General features: G+C 43.0%; 1 protein-coding gene across 1 annotated transcript in view; it reads left to right on the top strand.

The window, feature by feature from the left end:
* WNK2 (WNK lysine deficient protein kinase 2) overlaps nucleotides 1–24,471 on the top strand; it is a 111,519-nt gene that overhangs the window by 84,463 nt on the left and 2,585 nt on the right. The window contains exons 23-27 of the mRNA XM_030458638.1: nucleotides 508–722; nucleotides 2,634–2,849; nucleotides 3,734–3,832; nucleotides 9,039–9,083; nucleotides 10,599–10,852. Of these exons, the coding sequence (XP_030314498.1) occupies nucleotides 508–722; nucleotides 2,634–2,849; nucleotides 3,734–3,832; nucleotides 9,039–9,083; nucleotides 10,599–10,852 (829 nt within the window). The remainder of the gene's footprint in view (nucleotides 1–507; nucleotides 723–2,633; nucleotides 2,850–3,733; nucleotides 3,833–9,038; nucleotides 9,084–10,598; nucleotides 10,853–24,471) is intronic.

Here is a 24,471-nt window from a genome sequence, read left to right on the forward strand (position 1 = left end):
TTTTAAAAAACAAAACTACAGTCATACAAAACTTTAAACTGACTCTATGGCATCATGAAATTAGTATTATAAGTAAGAAAGTGATTCATATGCTAATGCCATTTTACTGGGAAGCACTTTTGATTTTCCTCATGCTGAACTCCTTCAAGCTGATGTACATCATGATGCCTTAAGAGTTAACTTTTTTGAAGCCACCCATTTGAAAAGAGAAATTCTGGAACAGCTTAAAGTTCCTGTCAGATGTCGTGTCAAAATCAGTTGTTTTACTGTGGATGTTGAAATTTTTTTTACCTGTCAAGGTTTCTGTCTTATAAGTGAATATTTGAGAAGTCAGTCACCACATCTGCCAGGTAGATTGTTACAACTTCACATACTTGTGGATGAGCAGTTGATGGTTTTATAACCAAAGTCTGTTTTTCTTCTGTTTTTAATAACTAATTACGCTGTCGAGACACAGTGCTTTATCAAGCACATCTCTACCTGAGTTCTTTATTTTTTCATTTTTAGGCATATGAAAGAAATTGCTGAACTTCAGACTCAGCAGAAGAATGAGATAGAAGCACTGTATATTCGGCTAGGGAAACCCCTGCCTCCCAACCTGGGCTTCCTCCACTCAGCCCCACCCAGCGGCCGTCGCCGAAGAACCAGCAAAAATAAATTAAAAGGTGGAAAACTGTTAAACCCTCTGGTCCAGCAGCTCAGGAGCAGAACATCAAGCACAAGTAGGTACACTGGGTCTCTTTGTACACATGTCAATTGGGGATTGCTGTGTGCTTGCATGGAATGTAGGAAAGGCACTGGATTTTTATTGTTTGCAGTGCTCTGACTCCAGCTGGCATCCTGCAAACTGGTTTTGAACTGGGCTCCCTTCAGGACAGACTTGTTACAGCTGCTCAGTGCTGACCCATGCATGTCTTCTCTGCCTTGCTTACAGTGCTTGGCATAGAAATAGTATTCCGCTCCAGTTTGGAACATGGCCTGCTTACATTTTCTCATCCTTTCTCCAAATGCAATTTATTGATGTTTTTATTTACTTCTGAGGTGCCGTTATCCTCTCCTGATTATGAGCTGTTTCTTGTTGTTCATTTCTTCCTAGAAGGTGATGTACAAATAAGGTTGGCTTGTAATTGCTCCCCCGAAGGATAGGAGGAAAAAAAATATAAGACTGTAATAGATACTATGACTATCTGAATAATTTCTTGTTTTTCAAACAGTAGTGTTTACTTCAAACGAGTCATTATCTCTTTGTGAAGTATAAAGATAAAATTCAACGGGGGATTTTGACACACCCTAGTACCCGTTTTTTCAGCAAAATGTAGAATACAATATGAATAATTTTTCTTCAACATAGCTCATGCTGCTATGAAGAGGAGCATCAGCACTTCCAGCATTAATCCTGTATTTCACACCTGGTCGCTCTTGTTTGTAAAGTCATAGGTCCACTCCAGATTTCATTGCATCAGTCTTAATTATAAACAGTATTTTGGACTTTTTTGCTTTTCATTGAGAATTTCAGCTGAGACAGGGAAAGCAGAGATATTCAGAGACAAGATGGCCTGTGACTCACCTTGAATATGAGTATTCTTGCCAACAGGAGCCAAAGCAATCTTCAGTGCTTTATAACTCTTTATCAGCTGCTTGGCTGGTATGCATGGTTTAACTTCCTTGCCATGTGATGAGATGCTCTGAATCTCTGTTTTCTGTGGTCCATTCATTTTCCTGTTTGCTCTTCAATTCTTTCTAGCCATTTTCCCCTCTTGTCTGTTCATGAACCCCACGTCTGTCTCCACTCATGGATCTTGGGTGTGCTACCCCAGTCCAAATAATCTAAGCATATTTCTACATAAAATATCCAAATACTTCTGTGTTGTTGTCCAGTTTTTGAGGCACTGCTTTAAGTTCATGTTACCTTTGAGAGTGTGCTTCATGCCTGAGTCTTCTCATCCTTGACTATATAGAATCCTCTTTTTGGGGGCTTCCCGGGGCCTTTCTCAGGGATTAAGGGCAAGCAGTTTCTAACAGTTACTGATGTTGTAATTGTCATTTCCACTGTTTGATGATTTTGCTGATAAATCCATGTAACAAATGGTTACAAAGGGATTTTGGTGGTAAAGCCTTTTTACCTGAGCTACCCATGTAGACAGAGATATATTTACAGATAAAAATATCTAGAAATGTATCTACCTATATGCATAACGATAAGAAGTCTCTCATGTCTTTGCAGCAACTTCTTACTTCTCCATTTGCCTGTTTTCACCTTTCATGTTTGAGTGCAAGCCTCCACATTCTCCTCAGGTGTTCTGTGTGTTCATCATTCTCTTCTGGCTCCTTTGCAGCTCTCACTGTATTTCAGCAATGCTCTTTGTGAGGTTCTGACTCCCACTCTCTGGAATATGCAGAAAAGTACCTGTAAAAATTGCACCTGCTCCCTAAGCTTCTTGGACAAACTGGGTCAGGCATTGTAGGTGTAGATTGTTTTCTGGTTCAGGCTCTGGGTAAAGTCTGTCCTTGAGGATTGCAAACCAGTGTTCCTCAGAGTGGCAGAGTACTGGTTATTTTTAGACACGGATTTTTATTCAGTGGTTTCCTCTCATTTGCCCGTGCATTTATTTTGTGTGTGTTTGCTCTTCCAGGTAATCTTTCAGACTCTAAAGATTCACCCCACAAAGAAACAGCTAAAGCTCAGCCTGGCTCTCCTGAAGCAGCAGCAGTCACTGCCCCTGCACCAGCCACCTTTGGGAAAGCAGTTCAGACACAGCAGCCCTGCTCTGTCAAAGCCTCTTTGTCTTCTGACATCTGCTCTGGCTTAGGCCCTGAAGGAGGTGACGCCAACGCAAGCTCTAGCCAAGGTGATTTTTTTCCTACCAGCTGTTTGGCATGTCTTCCAGCACATGCTAAAATTAGTTTGCTTCCCTTATGCTTGAACTTTTTAGGAGTGGATTTCACTTCTAGGGATTTAGGAACATGAACAGTCCAAAATACTGGCTTATCTCTAAAAAGATCATTGCAGTGTTGTCAGAAGAACAAAAGTAAAGTGCCTTACCAAGTGTTAAGCGTCAACATTCAAGAAGGAGTGCTGATTTTTAGGAAGGAAATACCTTTTCTGGAGTCTGCTTTACAAATTCATAGGGGAAAAAAATAAAAAATTAAAAAAGGAAAACAAATTATATAGAAGTCTTGGAGATTGTTTCCCTTGGTTCACATTGGGCTCTCTTTTAGCCCCTTGATACTGGTAGACCCAGAGTTCCTCTTTATAGATTACCAAACCATCTTGGGTGTGAGGAAAGCAAAAGGCAAAAAAAACCCCAAACCAGAGAACCAAGTTGTGTTTCCTTTACCCAAGGAGTTAACTTTGTGCATGATTTTGGAGTCCCAGCTAAATGCCTATAGATTGGCTGTGTTCCCCAGTCCCAACCTCAGATAACTCTGTGTATTGCACACCTCCGTAGGCTTTGACTGATCTTGTTGCCATGCATATTGGAAGTTCTAATGATGATTAAAATACCTTCCTTCCATTGCACATCCTGCCAAACTAATCTGCAAAGTATCTGTTCTCTTCTGCCGTTATTGCATCCTTTGTGTATGGTCAATTAACTTCTCTTTGGCAAAGTTAAAATGGAGATGTGGATGTTTAACTAACAAAGCTGATTTGACTGATGGTATAGGACATCTGATCACAGCTACTTGTACTTTATAAGTGTCTTTGTTTTCTTCCCTTTATATTCATTTGCAGGCTGGACGGTTTTCCACCAAACGTCTGAGAGAGTGACCTATAAATCTAGTAGCAAACCTCGTACCAGATTCCTCAGTGGACCTGTGTCTTTGTCCATCTGTTTGTATTTGTTCTTTTGTATTTTATCACAGTCCATCTTTCTTTTACCCCCTTTTTTCCAATTCCATGTTTTATATCTATTAATATGTTTGGCAGGATGCCCCTTTTCTCAACCATCTTTTCTTTTCTTTTTATCGTTCTTTTAAGTAATCATCATGAACACACCTTATTTATATTGATTTTTTTTTCATATGAAAGCTTTTTTTGCACTGCTTTTGACTCGTGCCTGGGCACCAAAAGCATGTGTGGAAGATCTCATCATTTATTATATAGCCTTATGGTAAATTTTACCCTGGACTTATCAAAGCTTTTGTACTTTATGTGATTTCTGTTGAAGTAATTTTATTTGCAATGTGGCAAATACATGTCTGCTGTCCCGGTTCCAGCGACAACAAAAAGAAACCCATCCTTCTGTAGACGAATGGTCTCTTTCACACATGTTTGGACTATGAAGACATGCATGTAGCAAGCTGATACAATACTAGAAGGTCACTGAAGGGTATAACTTCCATACAAGGGCTGTATTAACACGATATACAGTACTGTTTATATTCACTCTATTTTCTTTGATTTTTTTTTTTCCCCCCCTTCCCTGCTCTTTGCATGTGGAAATGCTGAGGCAATAGTGCTCCAGCTAGTTCTTTCAAAATCTGTTTTCTAGGTGGGCTTTTACCCTTGCATTCACTTCAATTACTCTAAGTGAGCAATGTTTTGTAGAATGGTAAGCAGCAGGAGGATCTGGTTACTCCAAGGGAGAGTACCATCAACTCTTTTTTGTGTAAGCTGATCTGGCTGAAGCACTTACTCAGTTTATTTTCTTATGACCTTATGTGACCTCAGAGATGAAGTCAATTAGCAGTTCATCAAAGCATAAGTGAAAAAGGAATATCAGATTTTCACATTGAAATTGATTACCAGGATCCAGTATTTTTTGTTTCAAATAATTGTGCACCTGCTATTTGTATTCTATTTGTGTCACTTCTAAAGTAATTGGCAATTCAACCAAATGATATCAAGCTATTTCATTAAAAAAATAAGACCTTTTTGCCCAATCATATATGCTGCTATTTAGGCAAACAGATTTTGCTTGTACAATAAAGATATGTTGCGCTGAACAGGTACTATAGGCCACTTACATACAACATTAGAAAGCTAAGAATGTTCTTGAGAAAAAGTCTGGTTAAACAACTGTTCATTTGCATTAATCTCAGATCTCCTGTTGGAGTTCTGCATTGCTCATCATTATCCAAGTGGTACAGATCAAAGGCACAAGACCACTCAAATACACTCCTCTTAATTTTATGAATAAAAAATATTTTTTAAAAAAATTGATTTTTTTTTTTTTAAGTGGGTGAGGTCCCTAGAAGTCCAGGCATTCAAATTCTTGAAGACTGATGTTTGCTGCTCAGCACACTGAATTTATTACCATGCAAGTTTTTAATGACTGCTGAAGTCGTGAGGCATTTTGCATTCGGGGATTTTTATTTTTTTTTCTGAAAACCTGATAGGAATTCTCAGCTCACAGATTTCTCCATTTGGTATTATAATGGACCCAGTAGTTTCTTCCTCTGCACATGTAATTCCCAGAAGCTGTTTCATTAATCTTTCATAGAATTACTCTTCAGTAGGATGCAAAAAGACTTGGGAGATGGCCGTTAAAGACCATAATATGAGAAATTTTTGGGTGCATGGATATTGTGAATGAAACCAAGGGAAATATGTAAATCCTTCAAATCGTGAAGTTTCCCCATGCTTAAATTAACTCGGCACGACTAATTGCTTTCTGTTCTCAGCCCATATGCTCTCTTCCCTGCTTCTTCTGGGCGCAGTGTTTGGAGAGGAGGTTTGCACTCCCCCGGGTCTGAGTCATTCCAGGAGAAGGACTGAGTTTCAGGCACTTAACCCTGACGCATCCGTAAAGCCACCGCTGCTCAGAGCGTGCAGCTGCCTTTCCCATGCTGCCTGTCACTCGGGTTGCTAGACAGTTTGCCACAGCTGCCTCGCTGGTAGGTTGGGATGGGGGTAGGAGGTTGGCTGAGCTCCTTCTCCCAGGGAGCCCAACAGGTTGGTAGCGTGTGTGTGAAGGGATGAGTACGCGCTGCGGGCAGCCCTGTTGTTCCCCCCAGGGGCAGCTGCTGGAAGGCTGGGAGGTGGTTCCAGCCGGCTGGTGCAGAGGAGCCGGGAGTACAGACCTCAGGAAATATAGTGCTAGAGGATGGAGATGGGAATGCCAACCAGCTCGTGCTCCTTCCCCTCTGGAAGGGAGGTGTTTGACCCCGCATGCATGCAGGGCTGAGCGTTAGGACGAGGCATTCGGGATGGGGCTGCCCAGCGTGGGCATCTCAGGGCCTCTCCTGTCAGGTCAGGGCACTGGGGCTGCTCCCCCAGCTGGGGTTGCCCTGGGATGTTTTTGTTTGTTTGTGAACTGCTGGGAAAAGCTGCGCTGGGTTTTCAAAAATGCTCTGAGCATATATATTTGAGTAAAGAAGAACAGCCCCTCGGGGAACTTGGTTACTCCCCTGCGAGGCCTGTGCTCTATTGGCAGGCAGATTAGCTGCACACATTCAAAAAGAAATGTTCCCATGCATTAAAGATTAGTTTTACTAAGTATTTTGTCCTGGTTACAAGATCCATCAAAGTTGAACACTTTCAGTGTTCTGCCAGAACAGCTTTTTGATCTATTCCCCGTGTCCAATATTGACTTTTCCTTTGCACTTTTCATAGAATAAAATATTTTTGATGGGCTTCGGTGTAATTTTAGCCTGAATCCTTTCCCTGGGTTAAGCTGCAAGGGTAGTTAAGCCCAGAGAAGGGTTTGCACTGATTGTGAGTGGAGCTTTCAAAAGATCCATTTGGCTTCAGCCTTGTAGTCTTGTGTGACTTTTTTTTTTTTTTTTTTTTTTTTTTTTTTTTTTTTTTTTTTTGTCAGGTGTGTAGTAATGAATATATAGTATGTTCATATGCTATTATGGAAATAGTCTAACAGTTTATTGCCATTCCAATTTTATTTCAGTTTTCAAGCTTTTTGGCAGCTGTTAGAGTGCAAGTATGGGACAGTGGCTTTTTTCTGCCTTGTATGATATAATAGCTACTTAATTTCTCAGATAAGAAATCTGGAATAGGAAGCAAAACACTCTTCTGAACTTTTACAGGCTTAGATTAAATCTTAATTATGGTTCCTCTCTAACTTTACAGCTATTAAACACCTTGATTTAGAAGTAATACAATTAATCTGGAAAATTAGCTTTACTGAATGCATTTTTAATTGAATTTGAATGTAAAATCAATTGTAGCTGGTGATTGTCAGTCGCCCCCTTCAAGCAGCATCACCACTTGGATACCATTTCTCATCTCCCCAGCAACGTGCTGAGTGATGCTGCCTGGGAGAAGCAGCTTTCCTGGGGTGACTGCTGCTCCCTTGGTGTTTTCCTGAGCGTTGGCTCCACTCCTGGGAGTATTTTGTGACCCCTGAGTAGCTCTGGTCCTTGTGCTTCCACATACAGACAGGGGCCCCAGGTTGTGTTTGGCACCCGAGGTGCACATGAACTTGTGACCAGGTTTTCAGGAAGCAGAGGGGTTGGTGATTAAACTTTTTACATGCATTTGGGCACGCACTGCAGTCAGCTGCCTGCTTGTGTTTTTCATTTGCATATGTGTTGTGCCAAGTCCTACCTGCTGCTTCCTGCTGAATGCTGCAGGACAGTTCAGAAAATGGCATTTGGATATGACTGCCACTGGTGCTTCCCTAATGGGAGTTGCTAGCTAACTTTGAGACAGGCAAGGTAAGGTATATCTGAGGGAAAAAAAAATTGGAACACCTAAAGCAGACTGCTCAGCTGTGACTGTGACTTGTATGTGTTATCTAGGCTTTGGGATGAGAAACTAAACTTGCTCATGCTTGCATAAGATGCTACTGTAGTCATGTCCTTCTGATTTTCCTGGAATAGAAACCTCATTAAACTCTATGAAATAATAAGCAAATCTTTCAAAGCAATCCTCCTGTTCCTTCTCATGCCACCCACATCAAAACAAACATTTTTTCTGCCTTTTTTTCTTCCCTCTTTACTTTCTCTTCCTCAGTCTCAGACTGATGTCTCTCCTTTCTCCTTTGAAGACTCACTCAGAGCCCATGTCAACCTGGACCTGCAAATCTTTAAGTTTCAAAGCTGCATTTCTGGCACAGTAACATAAATTATCGGCGCTGGTTTGCTGTAGAGAAAAAGCACATCTGTCTTGTATCTTGCTTTTTGCCCCACTATCTGATTTTGCTCATATTTTCAAGTGCTTCTTCACAATGCTATGCCCCTTGTCAGGTATTCATCTCCTCCCATACCATAATGATATTCTTCTTACCAAGTCCAAAATACCTTTCAGGAAATTTGGCACTCAAGTAGAAATGGTGCTTATGTCTGGCAAGATCTGACAGTCAAGGAGGGTTCTTGGTACACTTGTGGCACTCCAGCTACCTGCTATCCACCAGAGTATGTAATGAAACCATGATGGAGGTTGCAATGAGATAATAATGATAAAACCACAAAGTTTGGTTAAATGAAAGCTCAGCTGCTCTGCTGGATTATTTTTCTGCACTTGGACAAGGCATAAGGGAAACTCGTTCATGATTACTTTGAATTAAGTTCAGAATCTCACTTCAGACACAAATCCTGCTAATAAAATATTTGGAAACAATTGGCCTCAGACCTGCAGAACAATGTATCTTTTTGGACTTGTAAAACAGGGCTTTTAGGGTTGCTTTGCAGTTTGTCTTTGCAGCCAGACTAGCTTGACTTGTTCCTGAAAGCATTTTTGGCCTCCTGTCACAAACTGAATTGACATTTCCTGTGTAAATAGAGTAAGAATCAAACCCTCCTATTGGGGAGCCAAGGCAAGTGGAAAAGAAAAACTAACCCAAACAAACAAAAAACCCAAACAAACCAAAAAGCCCAAACAAACGCATCTTTAAGTCACAAGACCTTGCTTTTGGCATGCTGTCCTACTTTTCAAAGCTTCTGAATGGCTGCACATTAAGAAAGGTTTGAGCTGTCCAGTTATTTAGACTTCTTGACTCACCTGAACTGCTGACTTTGTCTGTCCTTTCTTGCATAATAACTACTTTTTGATTGCTTAAAAGTACAGAAGCTTGTCCGTCAGATTTGTTGTGTTTTAGTCTTACCTAATTATGTATGTCTTGTATTGTTTTACCTTGTAGGGTCCACCTTGAAACGACTATGTCTAGGCAAAGATCACAGTAGTAGTAACTATCCCGTTTCTGTTTCTCAGTATTTCCTTCATGGCATGGGATGGTTTTGGTTTTTTGGTTTTTGGTTTCTTCTTTTTTTTTTTTCTACTTATTTTTTTACTAAAAGCTAGTGGTTTGACAAGTAGAGCTGATGCGCTTATACTGATATGAAATTAGCCTGTCTAAAGTGTGATATTTTCATAATAATGCATGTGCTGTGATGTCTTGGGAAACCATGCATGCTGCGAGACACTTGTGGTATTTTGTGTGTGAGACTGTGCCTGCATGCAGGGAGAAAACTGGGTTCTGTGTTTGTCCTTCTGAAATACACACCTTTATATGACTGCAGTTCTCTGCTGGAGGAATTTATAGTCTAAAATTATTTTGGTCCTGTTGAGCTGCATGAAATTAAGCACTAATTGAACACCTGTCCTGTCAAAATACTTATTTTTTCTTCACTGGTCCCTTCCCCCCAAGCAAAGGAAAAGACAATGATCAGTATTCACTTAGAAGTCATGTTGCAGGTTGAATGCATGATCATTTAAAGGTTATTAATGTATTTTATGTAACCATAGGACTAATTTACTTGGTTTCAATGGCTGGTAACTGATTAACACAGAAATGAAGACTGAATGTTCATGTTTGCTTATATAGTAGTTTTGCTACAGCACTATGAACTTTTTGCTTGAAGAGATGGTCTTTATTTCAAATCTTTAGCTTTATCAAACATGTTAGCTGAAAACTCACTTGAGATTTTCTGCTGAGGTCAAATTCAGGCACATTCAGTTGCTGTTCCCAGCTGATCTGGCTGTGCCAGACTTGTAGTCACCAACACATAAAAAGGACCCTTTTTCTTTTTTAAGTGCACATCTAAAATCAAATCTCTATCAACACTCTTTCTGTCTGCTTTTACCTATACCAAAAGTTCTGTATCTCGATCTTTGTCTCAAAAAGCCACCTACCCACTGTGTCCTCCTCTTCTCTTTCCTCTGGACATTTGTGGTCCTGATGGGATCTTCCCCCCCAAAAATGCAGATGGCAGAGTAAATGCTCCTGACATCATCAAGAAAGGTTGTGGGTTCCTGGAACCCGCGAGGTATAGGAGCCAACCCTACTTGTAAACTATATGACAGGTAAAATAAATGGTAAATTCATTTTTTTTAAACACATGCAGTTGTTAGCAAGTAGTACAGCCTGCCTCTCACTCTCTTGTCTCCCCAGAAGAGGCTGTGTCAGCCTGGGAATGTTCACGTTACAGGCACTGCTCTTGGTCCTCTCCGAGTCATTAATTTCACCCAGAGAGAAGCTGTGGGCACAGCAGCTGGAGGCTGAGGTAACAGAATCTGAGAGAAAATATGGAACTCTTGGACTCGAACCATGTCTTCAAGCAAAGTTGTTCTTTAGAAAGGAAGGGGAGGGTTAGAAGTCTGAAACCCCACCATTTAAATTGCAGTAGCTGAGAAACTGTTTGAGCAGTGGGCGGTGATGCAGAGATGCCATCCCCAACTTTCTTTGTGTGTGATTTTCCAGGATCCTCAACAAACAGTCTTGCAACGTGTCCTGAGCCCCTCCCGCAATCCACCCTGCAGGTTCAGGCCAACAACAGTAACAACAAGAAAGGGACCTTCACAGATGATCTTCACAAGCTGGTGGACCAGTGGACAAGCAAAACCGTTGGAGCTGCACAGACAAAACCTTCTTTAAATCAACTGAAGCAGAACCAAAAAAGGCAAGACATGGAGCCAAAGGCTAATCCCATGCAAACACAGAATGAGACATGTGGAGTAAGTGGCACTCCTTGAAGAACATACCTTTTGTGCTGTGTGTCTGAGAGCCTTTGCAGAACTCAGATTGGGAGAAGGACATAGACTAAAATTATGTCAGATAGATGCCTGCTATAAATGTCCATCTCTTTTAAGTCTAAACCAGATTTTTTTTTTAATTGTCTTTTGCAATAACCTTGAAGGATACATACACACATATATATATAAAAATATATATGTTTAAATTGCAAACTACTTAATAACAGCAATACTCATACCGTTAACTATACGTTGCTCAACTTAAGTTTTAACTACTCTATAACTAAAGTTTTTGATGCTTAATATTAATTTTCCTCAGGGCAGAACAGTGGCTGGGCTGAAGGCTTGGTGGTAAGAAAGCCTTTGTTTTAGTGGGAGCAGAGTGAGTACTGCACTGAGACCAGGGCAGCTGTAGGTGTTTCACCTCTGATGGTTGTACTGGGCAGTTCTGAGGCTCTCTGCCTCCAGAAAACACCCTCTTCTGAAATGCTGTTAGAGTAAACCACAACAAAATGGAAATTGGAAGCACTTCCAATCAGTCTTTTTTATTCTCAGTGGCAGGAAAAAAACGTATGTTTGTGTCTGTGTTTGGTGCTTGTTTTTGTGACTGAGGGATGGTAGAGAGCCATGAGCAAAAATGGATGAAGATGTATCCATAATCCCAGTTTATCATTCTGTCCCACCCCCTGGTCTAGGTTTCCAGACCTCTTCTTCATGGTTGGATGATTCTTTGAAGTTCTGCTGGATTTACTTTTTTTAAAAACAAAACAAAACAAATAATGAAAACAAAACCAGTGTGAGAGGCTGCTTTAGTTATCCCTTAAAAACAAGATATCTGGATAGTATTTCATGCCTTTTTGAGATGCTGTAGGAAAAAAAAAGCTCATGTGCAGCAGTGGTACCTCTTGTAGTTATTTGTGAGGTGAGACATGCTGAGGTAGGAACCATAACACTTCTGCTTTGATACCTGCTGATCTCAGAGCTTATCAGGTCACTGATGTCACAGGGAGAAAATACCTGTGGAAATTTATTGGGCAGTTTGGTGTCAATTCTTAGCTACCATAAATGAACAAAAAGAGTAAATTATCTGGAAAGTAACCAGTCCTGCACAGTGATGGTTCAACCACTATAAGCTCATCCTGGAGTAATAGCAATGTCAACTGAAGACCTTGTTAGTTCATCCAAAATAAGTCAAAAGAGGTGCCAGCAAACACAAAGATTTCTAGACAAGTGATGGTAAGGGGCCAGATTTTGTTCTGCTAAGTCTCTCCTGACTCTCCTTGATGTGCTCTTTGCAGCTTGATGTCTTTCCCCCAAGACTCCTGCAGCAGTTGAAGCATTTGGTGAGGGTGTTTTGCCCAGCTGTAACTCTGGAATGAGAGTGGTTATTTTGCTTATTTAAATCACCCATTAAGATACATTTATGGTTAATTTTCCCTTCTGCTGTCTTGGTGTCTCTGTTTCAAAGCCTGTGGAGACAGCAGAATATTGCTGTGAGAGGAATATCCCTGCTGTGATACACTGATTTTAGAGGGTTTATTTCTTTCTAGAACGTGGCCTTTGTTCCAGGGAATTAACAAGGTGGTTGAAATCTTTTAGAGGTAATTTACCACCATCAGCAAATTATTTTCTGTGTGCATACAGCTTACTGGTAACTGTTTTTAACCAAGTGTGGGCTACTCTTCAAGGCAGAAAGGAAGCTCAAAGGAGAAACTGATGGTGTGAAAAGTTAGTGGGTTTATTTTCTTCTCTTTCTCAATAGAAGTGTAGAATGAACAAAATAATTAGGACAGAAAGGAAGACCTTGAAATCTGCTTTGTGTGTCTGTTGGTTTGGCTGCAAATCCTGTTGATCCATATCAAGTTTCTGGGGAAACCTTCAAGCATCCATTTATGTCACAGGAGCACTGAAATGTTCCTTTTCAGCTGTTTCATTTAAACACAGAGACGTGGATTCTCATCAGAAATAATTTGAAATAGGAGTTATTAGGAAGTCAAACTGCTTGATAATGGTTATTTCTCTTGTGCTCATCTGTGTTGAAGGCACAATGAAGTAATCATTTTTTAGAGGTAATTGTGGTTACCACCAGTCAAAGAATTCTCCTGGGAGCATGAGCTGCCTTGTGTGTAAATGAGTATTAACTACACTCAGTAGTTAAAGGTATTATTTCAAGACATCTGGGAATAAAGGGCTCACCAAAAATATGTTTTCTATTCTTCGTGCTGTTCCATAGCTCCATAAGGTTTAAAGAAATAACTGTTATCTAAGAAAAAAAAAGCTGTGACCATGTTCCAAGTTGATAATGAGGTGGTTCCTGTGAAGTGTTGCAGGTCTGTGTGGGTCAGTGATGTGTGCTGGGGTTTAGACAACATCAGGAGTTGGCATTGAGTACACTGGGATTTTAGGGAGCTGGGAAAGAGTTCTTTCTTCTGCCCCCCACAGATGAGAAAATGAAGAGATTAGTAACACTTTACTGTGTTTTTCATCTTCATTGAACCAGGATAGTAAAAAAAAAAAAAAATTGGATGAATCTGTGTTGGAAGCTATTCAGCACTGACTTCTTGGTTTAAATGTCAGCACAGCTCTCCAGGAACCTGGAGGAGCACCCACCAATCTGCAGAAGCATGGGTGACTCTGGGTTTTTGGGACACTGGAAAAGGGTGATAAAAAAGATGTATTGGTGTCCTTGCCCTGCTTGTGCTGGCAGCCAGCTCTGACTCTGTTCTGTCATTCAGGTGGTTTTGGTTCATTGGTAGCTGGAGCCTGCAAAAGTTTTTGCTGTTTTGAGTCATTCTAGTAATGTAGTCAGCAAAATGGAGCTGGAAGAAAAATTATCTAAAGCCTGCATTTTTAGAATGAATTGTAATAGGTATGGTCAATTTTCCCAGCAGAATTACCCAGGTTCATCTGCTCTAATATAAAAACAAGTTTTTATGATATTTGTCAGTCAGCTTTCACATTACTGGGGCTATCAATACTGCTGAAGTGGCACTTCAGAGCTCACTTGGTGAAGCATGATGGCAAGGTAGAGAATTAAAACAAGTCCAGAGAGCAGAATTGTGGTCTTGAATTACCACATAGCCTTTGCCCAGTAGGATTAAATTTCATAGAATCATAGAATCACAGAAGGTGAGGGGTGGGAAGGGACCTGGGAGGATCCTGGAGTCCAAGCCCCCACCAGAGCAGGGTCACCTCCATCAGTCCCACAGGACACATCCAGGGGGGGTTTGAATGTCCCCAGAGGAGACTCCACACCCTCCCTGGGCAGCCTGGGCCAGGGCTCCATCACCCTCACACTGAAAAAATTTTCCTTCTATTTATATGGAACCTCCCGTGCTCCCTTTTATAACCATTGCCCCTTGTCCTGTTGTTGAGCACCCCTGAGAAAAGCTTTGACTCCCTCCTCCTGGCACTCAGCACACATTATATTATAAAGATTTATAAATATCACTGAGCTCACCCCTCAGTCTCCTCCTCTGCAAGCTGCAGAGCCCCTCAGCTCCCTCAGCCTTTCCTCACCAGGAGATGTTCCACTCCTTCCATCACCTTGGTTGCTCTGCTCAGGACTCTCTCCAGCAGTTCCCTGTCCTGCTGGAACTGAGAGCCCAGAGCTGGACACAATATTCCAGATGTGGCCTCACCAGGGCAGAGCAGAGGGGCAGGAGAACTTCTCCTGACCTCCTGACCACCCCCTCCTAATGTCCCCCAGGTGCCATTGGGCTTCTTGGCCACCAGGACACCTTGTTGGCTCCTGGGCATCCATCCTTCCATCCCCCAGCACCCCCAGGGCCCTTTCCCCTTCGCTGCTCTCCAACAGCTCAGTCCTCCCCCTGTCCTGGCACCTGGGGTTGTTCTTTCCCAGATGTCAGACTCTCCATTTGCCCTTGATGTAATTCATTAAATTTCTCCATGCCCAGCTCTCCAGCCTGTCCAGGTCCCTCTGAATGGCAGCACAGCCTCCTGGGGTGTCAGCCACCCCACCCTTGCTGATAGGACACCCTGCTTCCTCATCCAGGTCATCAGTAAATACATTGAATAGTTCTGGTCCCAGTACTGACCCGTGAGGGACTCCACTAAAACCAACTCCAATGGGACTCCAACCCATTGACTACCACTCTCTTGCTTTCATTTTTACTTATATTTTGATGTATGTTTTTCTTTATGTGGATGATATTCTTGCTTTCTAAGTGAGTATGAATGATTATTTGGGGAAGCAGCAATAAAAGGTGTCAAGGGAAGTCTGGCAGCAGAAAGGCAGGCACTTGGGGTGGCAGGAGCAAGAGACAGCTCTTTCCCAGCAGGGACTTGTACAAGCCCTGGGGACAGAGGTGCATCCGTGCAGGGAGAGGTTGGCAAGGGCAGAAAGGGAGGAATGAAGGCAGCAGGTTGAGATGTCACCATAGGTGTTCCTCAAGGAAATTCATTGTTTTGATGGAGGAGGCTGAGATGCAGAGGGTAAGAGATGGGGGTGGATTTCCCTAGACACATTTTAGGATGTCAACCCAGTCTTCCTTCCAAAAAAAAAAAAAAAAAACAAACCTGCCCTATTAAATATCTCTAGCAGACAGACTATTTTACATAGTGATGGCAGAGATAAATATTGCAGTGCATTTGTTAAATTAATTACATTTAATACTGTGCCTACCTTCTTGGCCTGCTGAAGGGCCAGGTCAGCTGGCTGGACTGGGCAGGCAGCAGAACAAACAGAAGTAAATTAATGTTGTAATGTTAACAGTGAATCTGTGCTTGGCTGCATCATGTGCTTGATCTCATTCCTCATTGCTAGTGTTCATCACCTAAACTTGAATTGGGAAGGGAAGAAACTGCTGCTGCTTCCCTCTCCTGCAGAAGAGTTGGTGTGTGTCAAATAAACCCCAAACATTTGCCCTGTGTGACTGCAGGTGAGGGCAAAAAGTATCTCTAAGATATTTCAGTGGTTGCTTAACACTGAGCTGGGTACAGGAGTACCCCATTGGGCCACTTCATTTCCAAGACAATTTCAGTATAAAAGGAACAATCCTCACCTGTATTTCAAGCTGTGTGTGGAATGCCAAAGTCCAGAGGATATTCTGGAAGCTGAAGCTTTGTCAGTGCTGGGTTATTGTGTGCAGTGCTTGATGCACACTTCAGACCTGACAGCTTGTGCTCTGCAGAAATGAGAAGCTCATAGCTAAGGCAAGAGGTCACCTGGGCAGGCAGGGAGCTGCAGGGAACAAATCTGTCTTTTCAGCACAGAAGTGGCCAGCTCTGGGGTGATGGGAGAGCTTCTGGGTTCACAGCATCACTTTTGTGAGCTTTAACCCCCTGGCAGCTACAGGGCTTGTGCTCAGGGCTGAAATACCCTTCCTATTGGCAGTGCACCCAGCCATGCCACAGTGTCCTTCCTGTAGGGTATCAGCATTACCAATGGAAATACAAATCACTTTTGCTCAGAGCCATGACTTTGGCCCCACCATGGGTACGCACCTTATCCATCACTTTGTGGATGTCCATCTGCTTCCCCTTGAATTTTATGAACAAAGTGACTTGGGGACTCTTGGCTTTCATACAGCTGGGAAATCCATGTGCTGTTTTGAGGAATATTCTGGTGCATATTGGTGTTGATGTGTCAGTTGGTGTAACGGGTTGCTTCCTGCTCCATTGGTGTTAAGTTGTCACAGCTGGTTAAATGATGGTTTAAAAATGGCTTTTCACAAGAAGCTTCTAGCCAGGGGAAGAGGCAAGAGCTAGATGACTTGTTGGCTCCTAACGTGTGTTTTGCTGCCTTGAAGCATGCAGCAAAGGTAGAGGAGACAACATCAAATCATTAGAAGGCATTCGTCACACCTTAAACAGGTTTTAATATGTATGTGCATTGGCTGGGTTTGAGCATGATGCAATTTTACTCCCAGTTGCACAGATACAGCCTCAAATAGAGCTGCTGCTTTCCTGAGTAGTGCAGCTGAGAATGAACAAGTCAAGAAGCCCAAATCAGGTAGAGGTTGATTTCTCATTGTTTTAAAAGAACTGAAAATAAGCTTTTTCAGGTTCAAATTTATAAACAGGCAGCTTGCTAAAATGTGACCTGACTTTGTCAGTGCCTCTGTGTAATCTACAGCCTGGAAAAAAAATTATATACCTCAGTTATGTATCTTTGTAGGCATCCATTGCCATCCCCTCACCACTGGCTGGTTTGGTGGGAGCCATCATTTTGGGGTTGTCTTAAAAATGTATCCTTAGTTCTTCTCTTTATTGTTCTTTGGGTTCTCCTGTTAATTTTGGTGGATTTTTGTACATTAATGATGTTAAACTCACTATAGCCAAAGAACTGTTTCTCTTAGCTGGATGCTCACCATCAGGTGCATTTCAGATTCCAGCTGGAGACAGTGGAGTGCAGAAGGATATTGAATATTCTGTACTTTTTAAAAATTTCCTTTGGGACACAGGTTAATGCCAAAAGCAGTAAATTCTAAAGTGACTTTTTTTTTTTTTTTTAATTGAAAAGAGATGGTAAAATCAGAAACATAGAATTAAGTGCTCTGCACAGTCCTGTACATACGTTCTGTTCTGCTGAAATTTCACCTTCATACCAAGTTTATCACTTTAATGAGAAATACCAAATTAATGAAAGACTCCCAAACCTAAATAATACAGCTGTGTGGTTTTTTCTTATGCTTTTTGCAAGATTTAGGGGTTTTACAAGATTTTTCTTTTTTTTTTTTTGTTGTTATATTTGTGTGGTGTTTTTTTCAAGATTTGTCTTGGGGTTTTTTGCAACATCAGCTTTGGGGTTTATTGGGATTTTTATGAGATATGGGGTGACAGTTCTTTGTAGAATCATGTAACCATTTTAGTTGGAAAAGACCTTCAAGTCCAACCATTAACCCAGCACTGCCAAGGCCACCACTATACCATGTCCCTGAATTTTTTACTTTTTTTTCAAGGTGTTTTTTTTTTTTTTTTTTTTTATGATTTGGTTTAATTCTGCATTTAGTTTACTTTCATGCACAAGACCAAGCACAAATAATACTTGAGTTACTTTGGACTTTGGGGGTTTTTTGTGCCTTTTTGGGTGGTGTTGAGTTCTCTCCTGTTCTGCAATGCCTCCTGCCTCTGTAAATAGTAAGATGATATTCAGGCAGCTTTTTCCCCTCCTCCTTGTAGCAGCCTTTACTATTCATTTCCAGTTTTTTGGTGGGTTTTTTTTGTCCTTTATTAAAGAAAATAAAAACAGACATTAAAAAAAAATAGAGAGAGAGAGAGAGAGAGAGAGGGGGAGGCAGGAAAGCAAGCGCATCCCAAGGTGGTTCCGGAGGATGCAGCCCATGTGCCGGCAGGGACAGGCGTGTCGAGGTTCCCCTGCTGCCCAGGGCAGGTGGGGAGCGAGTGAGTGAGGAGCCTATAGCGATGCTCTTTGTATTTTTCTCTCCGTAGGTTAATTTGGTAAGGATGGGACTGGGGACAAAGTGCGTCGTTCCAGCGCCTTGCCCCTTGCCGGCTGCTCGAGCTGCTGGAGCGTCGCCGTCGCTGCCGGTGCCGGTGCCGGTACCGGTGCCGGTGCCCGGGGCTGTCCTGCCGGGCGCGGTGACACCGTACGTGATGCCCCTCTGTCCCTACGGAGGAGCTGTCCCTGCACCCGGCTACGCCGTGCGGTGGCCAGGGCCGGCGGCACAGCCCCGGTTCGTCGGCGGTGCCGGCATCGCCCGCTTCTCGCCCCTGGGCAGAACCTGCCTGCGGCTGTACCCGGTGCCGCTGCAGCCCCCCGCCGCCCGGGACCTGGGCCGCTTGCCTTGCCGTAGGTAACGACGATGGCAGCGTCGTCACGGGAGCGCTGGCAGATGCCGTAGGTGCGGGGCGGTGCGGGGCGAGGCGGGGGCCGGGCAGGCGTGCGGGGCCAGCAGCCGCATCAGCATCACTGTGACACGGGCTCACCAGAGAGTTTGCTTGTCACGGCAATAGCTGCTTACCTTTCGTTGCTGAAGGCACTTTATCCTCTTGTGTTCTGATGTTTCACACTTTAGAGAGTCGATGTACTTGAATTGTTGACTAGAAAATTGTACTAACCCTGCAGGAGTACAGTGCCTTGAATTTCAGCTTTCCAGTTCCAGCTGGAAAGAGATGTAACATTATTTGGAAGGTGTGTTTTCTTTACAGTCTGCTTGTGAGTTGAAGTTCTTATTTGCAAAGATACTGGAATTTTACAGCCCATGTTCTTCATCACTATCGTCCCGCTGTAAATGCTTTAGTTTTCATTCACTGGTTGAATTCTCACTTCTGAAGCTTTTAAAGAAAATAATAATTGTGTGGTGAGGTTTGTTTGGGATGCTGATCAAAAATTGCTTGTGTTTGTACAAGGGATAGTGAAATGCACGTTTGAAAACGGGAGCATTCGCAAAGAGGTCCAAGTTGTATTCAAGAACAGGCAATAGCTTTAGGCAGTGCAATTCATTCTCTTCCCCACTCTTCGGGAAAGTTGTTGTAGACAGCAACTTATTTCTCTAACAGGCAGGCAAATATTGTTTTCTTCTGGATCACAGCAAAGGGGACTACGTTTCTTTTATAATTCAGGTAAATTACTAACTCATGCATGTTTCATAAGTTGGGAAAAAAAAAGAAAAAAAAAAAGAATAATCTCACTTGCAGTCCTGATTGTTGGAGCACACACCTCTGGGCTGGTGTAAGAGCTGTGTAAGTGCAGCCTCAGTCTGCAGGGTTTGGGCGGGTGTTCTTCCAGTGCCCTGCTGGCATGGGATGAAAATGCAAAGCAATTCTTTTTCATATACAGTACTTCAGTTTTGGAGCCTCACCACCTTTTTTTTTGTTTGTTTGTTTACAAACCTATATATATATATATATAACTATTTATTTGCTTTCACAAAGTTTGCGCTCTGGGTGGTATGGACACTTCTCTTGCCTGTTTGAAAGTTGCTTTTTTTTATTATTTTTATTTTTTCCTATTTTTTTGCTGTGCACAGAGCCTCTGCCTGTGCCTCTTGGCCTACAGGCACCAGAGAAGCAGCAGCTGTGATGTGCCCATGGTAACTCTGGCCACCTCTGAGGGCACTTGGTGCTGGGTCTCTGCTGCCATGGCATTTTATCCTGTCTGCTGAAGGGCAGAGATGTCCTGTGCTGCCAAGCTGTTAATTGAATAGTTCTGTTGTACTTTGAGCATTCTCTCTGTCTAAATTATTTTGTTTGTAGCCTTTGAATATATTATTCCATCAATTCAGTTAGAATTGAATTTTATAGACAATTATGCAGAGTCTTCTGCCTGGGCAAAATATACTTACTGTAGTAAGAGATTTCTGTTCTCTGTAACATGTATCTTTAATTTATTTGGGTTTTTTAGGTTCATGCCTGTATGCTTCATGAGCAAACATGGAAAATATGTTCTCACACCAGTTTTCCTTTGGCTTGCACTGAACCGTACAGTTTATGTCGCTGTTGCCTGTTGTATAGCCCATCCTTTGTATACTGACAAAGTCAGTGGCACTAAAAACCCCGAGAAATTGTACAGATCAAAAAGAAGAAAAATAAACATTTTGTGCTTGAAAATCGTGTGAAAAACCCAGTATTTTTCAAAAGTGTAGAATTGTGTCAATTCCCAGCTGTTCTGGGTAACTCTACGTTTGTTTTCCAGACTCTTATCCCTTGACTTGTGTAGAAGGAGCAGATGTGATGCCTCCACTCTTTCTCAGGTTCTGCCCATAGCAGCTGGCACATCCCTCCTCCTGGCTGCTGTAGAAGTGACACGGTGCTACAGACCTTGCATCTGTGCCACCTCACAGGTCACGGTGCCCGAAATCCCCTGCCCACTGTGGTGTTTCTGGCATTGGGCTGCCACGGAGGAGAGCAGAGTGGGACATGAACCAGGCTCCTTTGAGCAGCTGGTGCCTTCAGTATTGCTGGTGGGTGCCCGTGGGGATGCCGAGTGGGTGTGAGTTTGGTAGGTGGTGAAAGAGGTGCTTGGGTTGTGTCTCTCCAACACTGAAAAGCACAGAAATTTTTGATACAAAATTGGGCCCCAGTGCCAGCACCCTCTTGGCAGTCACCATTGCTGGTGTAGGAGAAGTTAGGAAGGGGCATGCAGGAAAGGGTTTGCTCCTGCTTCTGCATTCCTGCACGTCTGACCTGCCTGGCTTTGCTGCGGGCACTGCAGGTGCTGCGGGCACTGTGGGCGCTGCAGGTGCTGCGGGTGCTGCGGGTGCTGCGGGGTGCTGCATGTGCTGCATGCACCATGTGCATGTGTGGGTCTGCAGCCCTCCCTGCCCCCCAGTGGCTGAGCTGCATGTGCTGTGTGTGCCCACCCCGGGCAGGCAGCCGGTGTGAGCCGGGCTTCAACGCAGCTTCCAAACTTCTTGTAGAAAGTGTTGCATCTTGAGCTGGGGTTGGGCTGGGAGGTTGATGTTTGCGTTTCAATATCTATGATTTTAATTTCCCTGTAGCTGTCTTGGCTGCAATTCTTCTGACTGTTAACTTGAAGCTGTGGTTCGTTACCCTCCATCGTGGCAATTTTATCAGAGGGTGCTTGGAGCCTTGGTAGCAACTAAACTAATGACATGAGATGAAATAAATGGGACAAGTTCCTGAGCAAAAAGTGAGCAAGGGAGTGAGAGGGACCTGGGGGGTCTGTGCTGCACCATCAGAGGTCGTGGGTCCCTACCCTAAAAGACATTCCCTTGCAGATCTCAGAACTGAATTAATTTTATTCCTAACTCTGCAGCAAACAGGGGTCAAACCTGCTGGGTAGAATGCCTTACCCTGCTGGTTGCAGACCTGCAGCCACGTCCTGTAGCTCTGCCATCTCCAGACATTCCCAGCACTGTTCTGCAAGGGCAGATGTGAAGCCCGTATGGATCTGACAGTCAGCTTGAAATGTAAGGGGCTGATGGGGGAGTTCACAGATCCCCCAGTTATCAACCCTTCGGAAGTTTTAGAAGCTTCATACAAATACTGAAAGAACTTTTTATGTCAGGCACCCAGTAGTTTGACAGTACCAAAGTAAGTTTACCCAAATTAAGTTGTTAGAAAAAGGTTTTTTTACCATGAGAGTAGTGGAACAATGGCACAGGTTTTCCAGGGAGGTTTTTGAGGTCTCATCCCTGGAGATGTTCAAGGTGAGGCTTGAGGAAGCTCTCAGCACCCTGATCTGGGTGAGGGTGTCCCTGATACTGCAGGGATGTTGGACTAGATGACCTTTAAAGGCTCTTCCAACCCGAATTATTCTATGATACTGTGATATGCCCTTAATTTGCCTTTCTGTTTGCCATACATGGGGATGGAGGAGCTGGGTGTGTAACTGCATCCTGCTTCCCACCACCCCCCCAGCTTGTGTTGGAGCAGAGCCACTGCTGCAGGGATGCAACATGGGGAGAAACATTCAAACATCTTAAGGCTCTTCTGCAAGCCCTGATTCAACCTCCCTGACATGGTTTGTTTGTTTTTTTTTTAAATGATGTAAAGTTGTCCCTTGTGGTTCCTTTGCATGTTTAACTCTGGCCTACATTACACAACTTTAAAGAGGAAATATTACTTAACCATTACTTTACACCTGTCTCCCGACTGTATAAATTGATTACTTTCCTCTGAAATACTTGATATTGGCCAGTGTGAAAGACAAGATGAGGGACTGACTAGGCCAAGTGTGACAGTCTCTTTGCTGTTTGGGTGCAGGGCTAAATGGCAGCATTTGTGAAATGAGTTGCAGGTTTTGTCATTTGGTATTTGTGAAAGGAAACCCCTAATTAATACTTTAGAACAGTTTAACTTGGCTTTGTCAATAGTTGTTTCCCTTTAAAAATTGGTTCTGTGGGCCCTGGGCACTATTTTCAATTCTGAGAACATTCAGAGTTTTTCCAAACAAGCCCCATGGTGGCTCAGTGGGTCCCTGTCAGTGTTGTTCAGCTGAGTGCATGTTTGAGCAGAAGAATATCTGTCCTCCTACATTCTTTCGGGGTTGGCTTGGGGAGTTGTACTCATCAGTCTCCTTTCTGACGTGATTTGACCTCAGCATTGCTTTCCCTGGGTGCCCCTTCATGGAGCAAAGGGTTCAGGTGTATTTGGGAAAGGCTGATGTGTCAGGTATTAGCTGAATAATTAGCAGGTGGTAGATGTGGGGTGAGAACCTACCTAGGTTGCTGCTTTGCTCCCAAGTAGCCCTCAGATGAGTTTTCAGTAGATGCTGTTGGAAGTGTTGGCTTGAAGACCAAAGTCACAAATGCAGTAGTTCATGGCTCTTAATAGTGAGGTTTCCTTGCATTCTCTGGTTCCTTGCTGACTCTTCTCAGCCCCCAGTTTCTGGTGGTGTTTGTGCAGGAGGATTGCAGTGCTGGAGGGGGGTGGTTGCTGCAGGCGGGCAAGGTGTCTCTGCAGAGTACACAAGTGGAGTTCATGCACTCTTTGTTGTCACTGCTGGATGGACATCTTTGCTATGGGATTGACTTTACAAAACAGCAAAAGCATGATTGCATTCCTGGTTATTGATTGTGTCCTTGAGGAGAGCTATGATCTGTGCTGATGAGAGCTGTGGTTGGCCGGAGTGTTTGGGCAAGCTCTCTGCTGTGCTGAGCTTTGGGGTGTTTCTTCTGAAGGAACCTGGTAAATACAATTATTTTTCTGTATATATACTCCTGAAATGGACTGTCAATGAGATGGGAATTGTGTTGTGGCTTAAATGTCTTGGTGCCTCTTGCCTGGGGTGATGTTTGCTCTTTCATGGTGGGTCTGACTGGAGTCACCCCAGCAGATGCAGCAAGGATGGAGATGTTCCAGCCCTCACTGGGCTGGTTCTTTTATTAATGCAGATAAGCTGCAGAAGTGCAACCTAATAAAATGGATTTTAGGAGCTGTCAGGTTACAAATTCTGCAATATGAAACAATTTGTTGCTCAGAGGGCTTTGAATGTATGGTGGTGCTGATGTTAGCTGTGTCAGTAAATAGATGACTTGTCACTGATTCATTTGAGAGCCAAGCTTACACCAGGAGGCAGCAACTTCTGTAAATCATGTGGCCCTTTCTGCTTTTTTTTTTTCCCAGAGTGATAGATTTAGTGTACTGCCAGGTTTGTTGCTATGTACTCTTGGATCTATATTTGAACATAAAACTTTTCCCTTGAAATAATTTTCACATGAAAAGTGAAAGGGTGCATAATTCAGGCTTTCAGCCTTACGTACAAAGCCTCGTTGAGCTTTAGATTTTGTTTGGTCAGTGTGGAGAAGCTACACATGGAAGACAAGCTACTATTTTTTATAAAGTATCTTTTGTAACAGTGAAATTCTTGGGATGAATTCTTGGTTTTTCAAAGTCTGGCAAGAAGGGAGACTTGGCTTAATTTCTTTTGATGCAGTGCCACTGGGTGGATTCATGGCGTATGTTTAGTGTGTTGTGGTATTCACACATTACCAAGGAAAAAAGGAAAAGTTAGGAGGGGTTTTTTATTATTTTTTTTTTTTTTTTCTCTCTTGCAAAGCAGCTCCCCATGCTTTGCCTTGCATTTGTGAGGTGCCTCCTGAGTGCAGCAGCAGCACCATTGCTCTTGAGGAGCTCCAGGTGAGAGGATGGACACAGGGAAAGCCTCCTCAGCCACTCCTTGTGGGCATATTTTTTTTTTTTTTTTTTTTTTT

This window comes from Calypte anna, chromosome 12 (genome assembly GCF_003957555.1).
Source record: "Calypte anna isolate BGI_N300 chromosome 12, bCalAnn1_v1.p, whole genome shotgun sequence".
Classification (NCBI taxonomy): domain Eukaryota; kingdom Metazoa; phylum Chordata; class Aves; order Apodiformes; family Trochilidae; genus Calypte; species Calypte anna.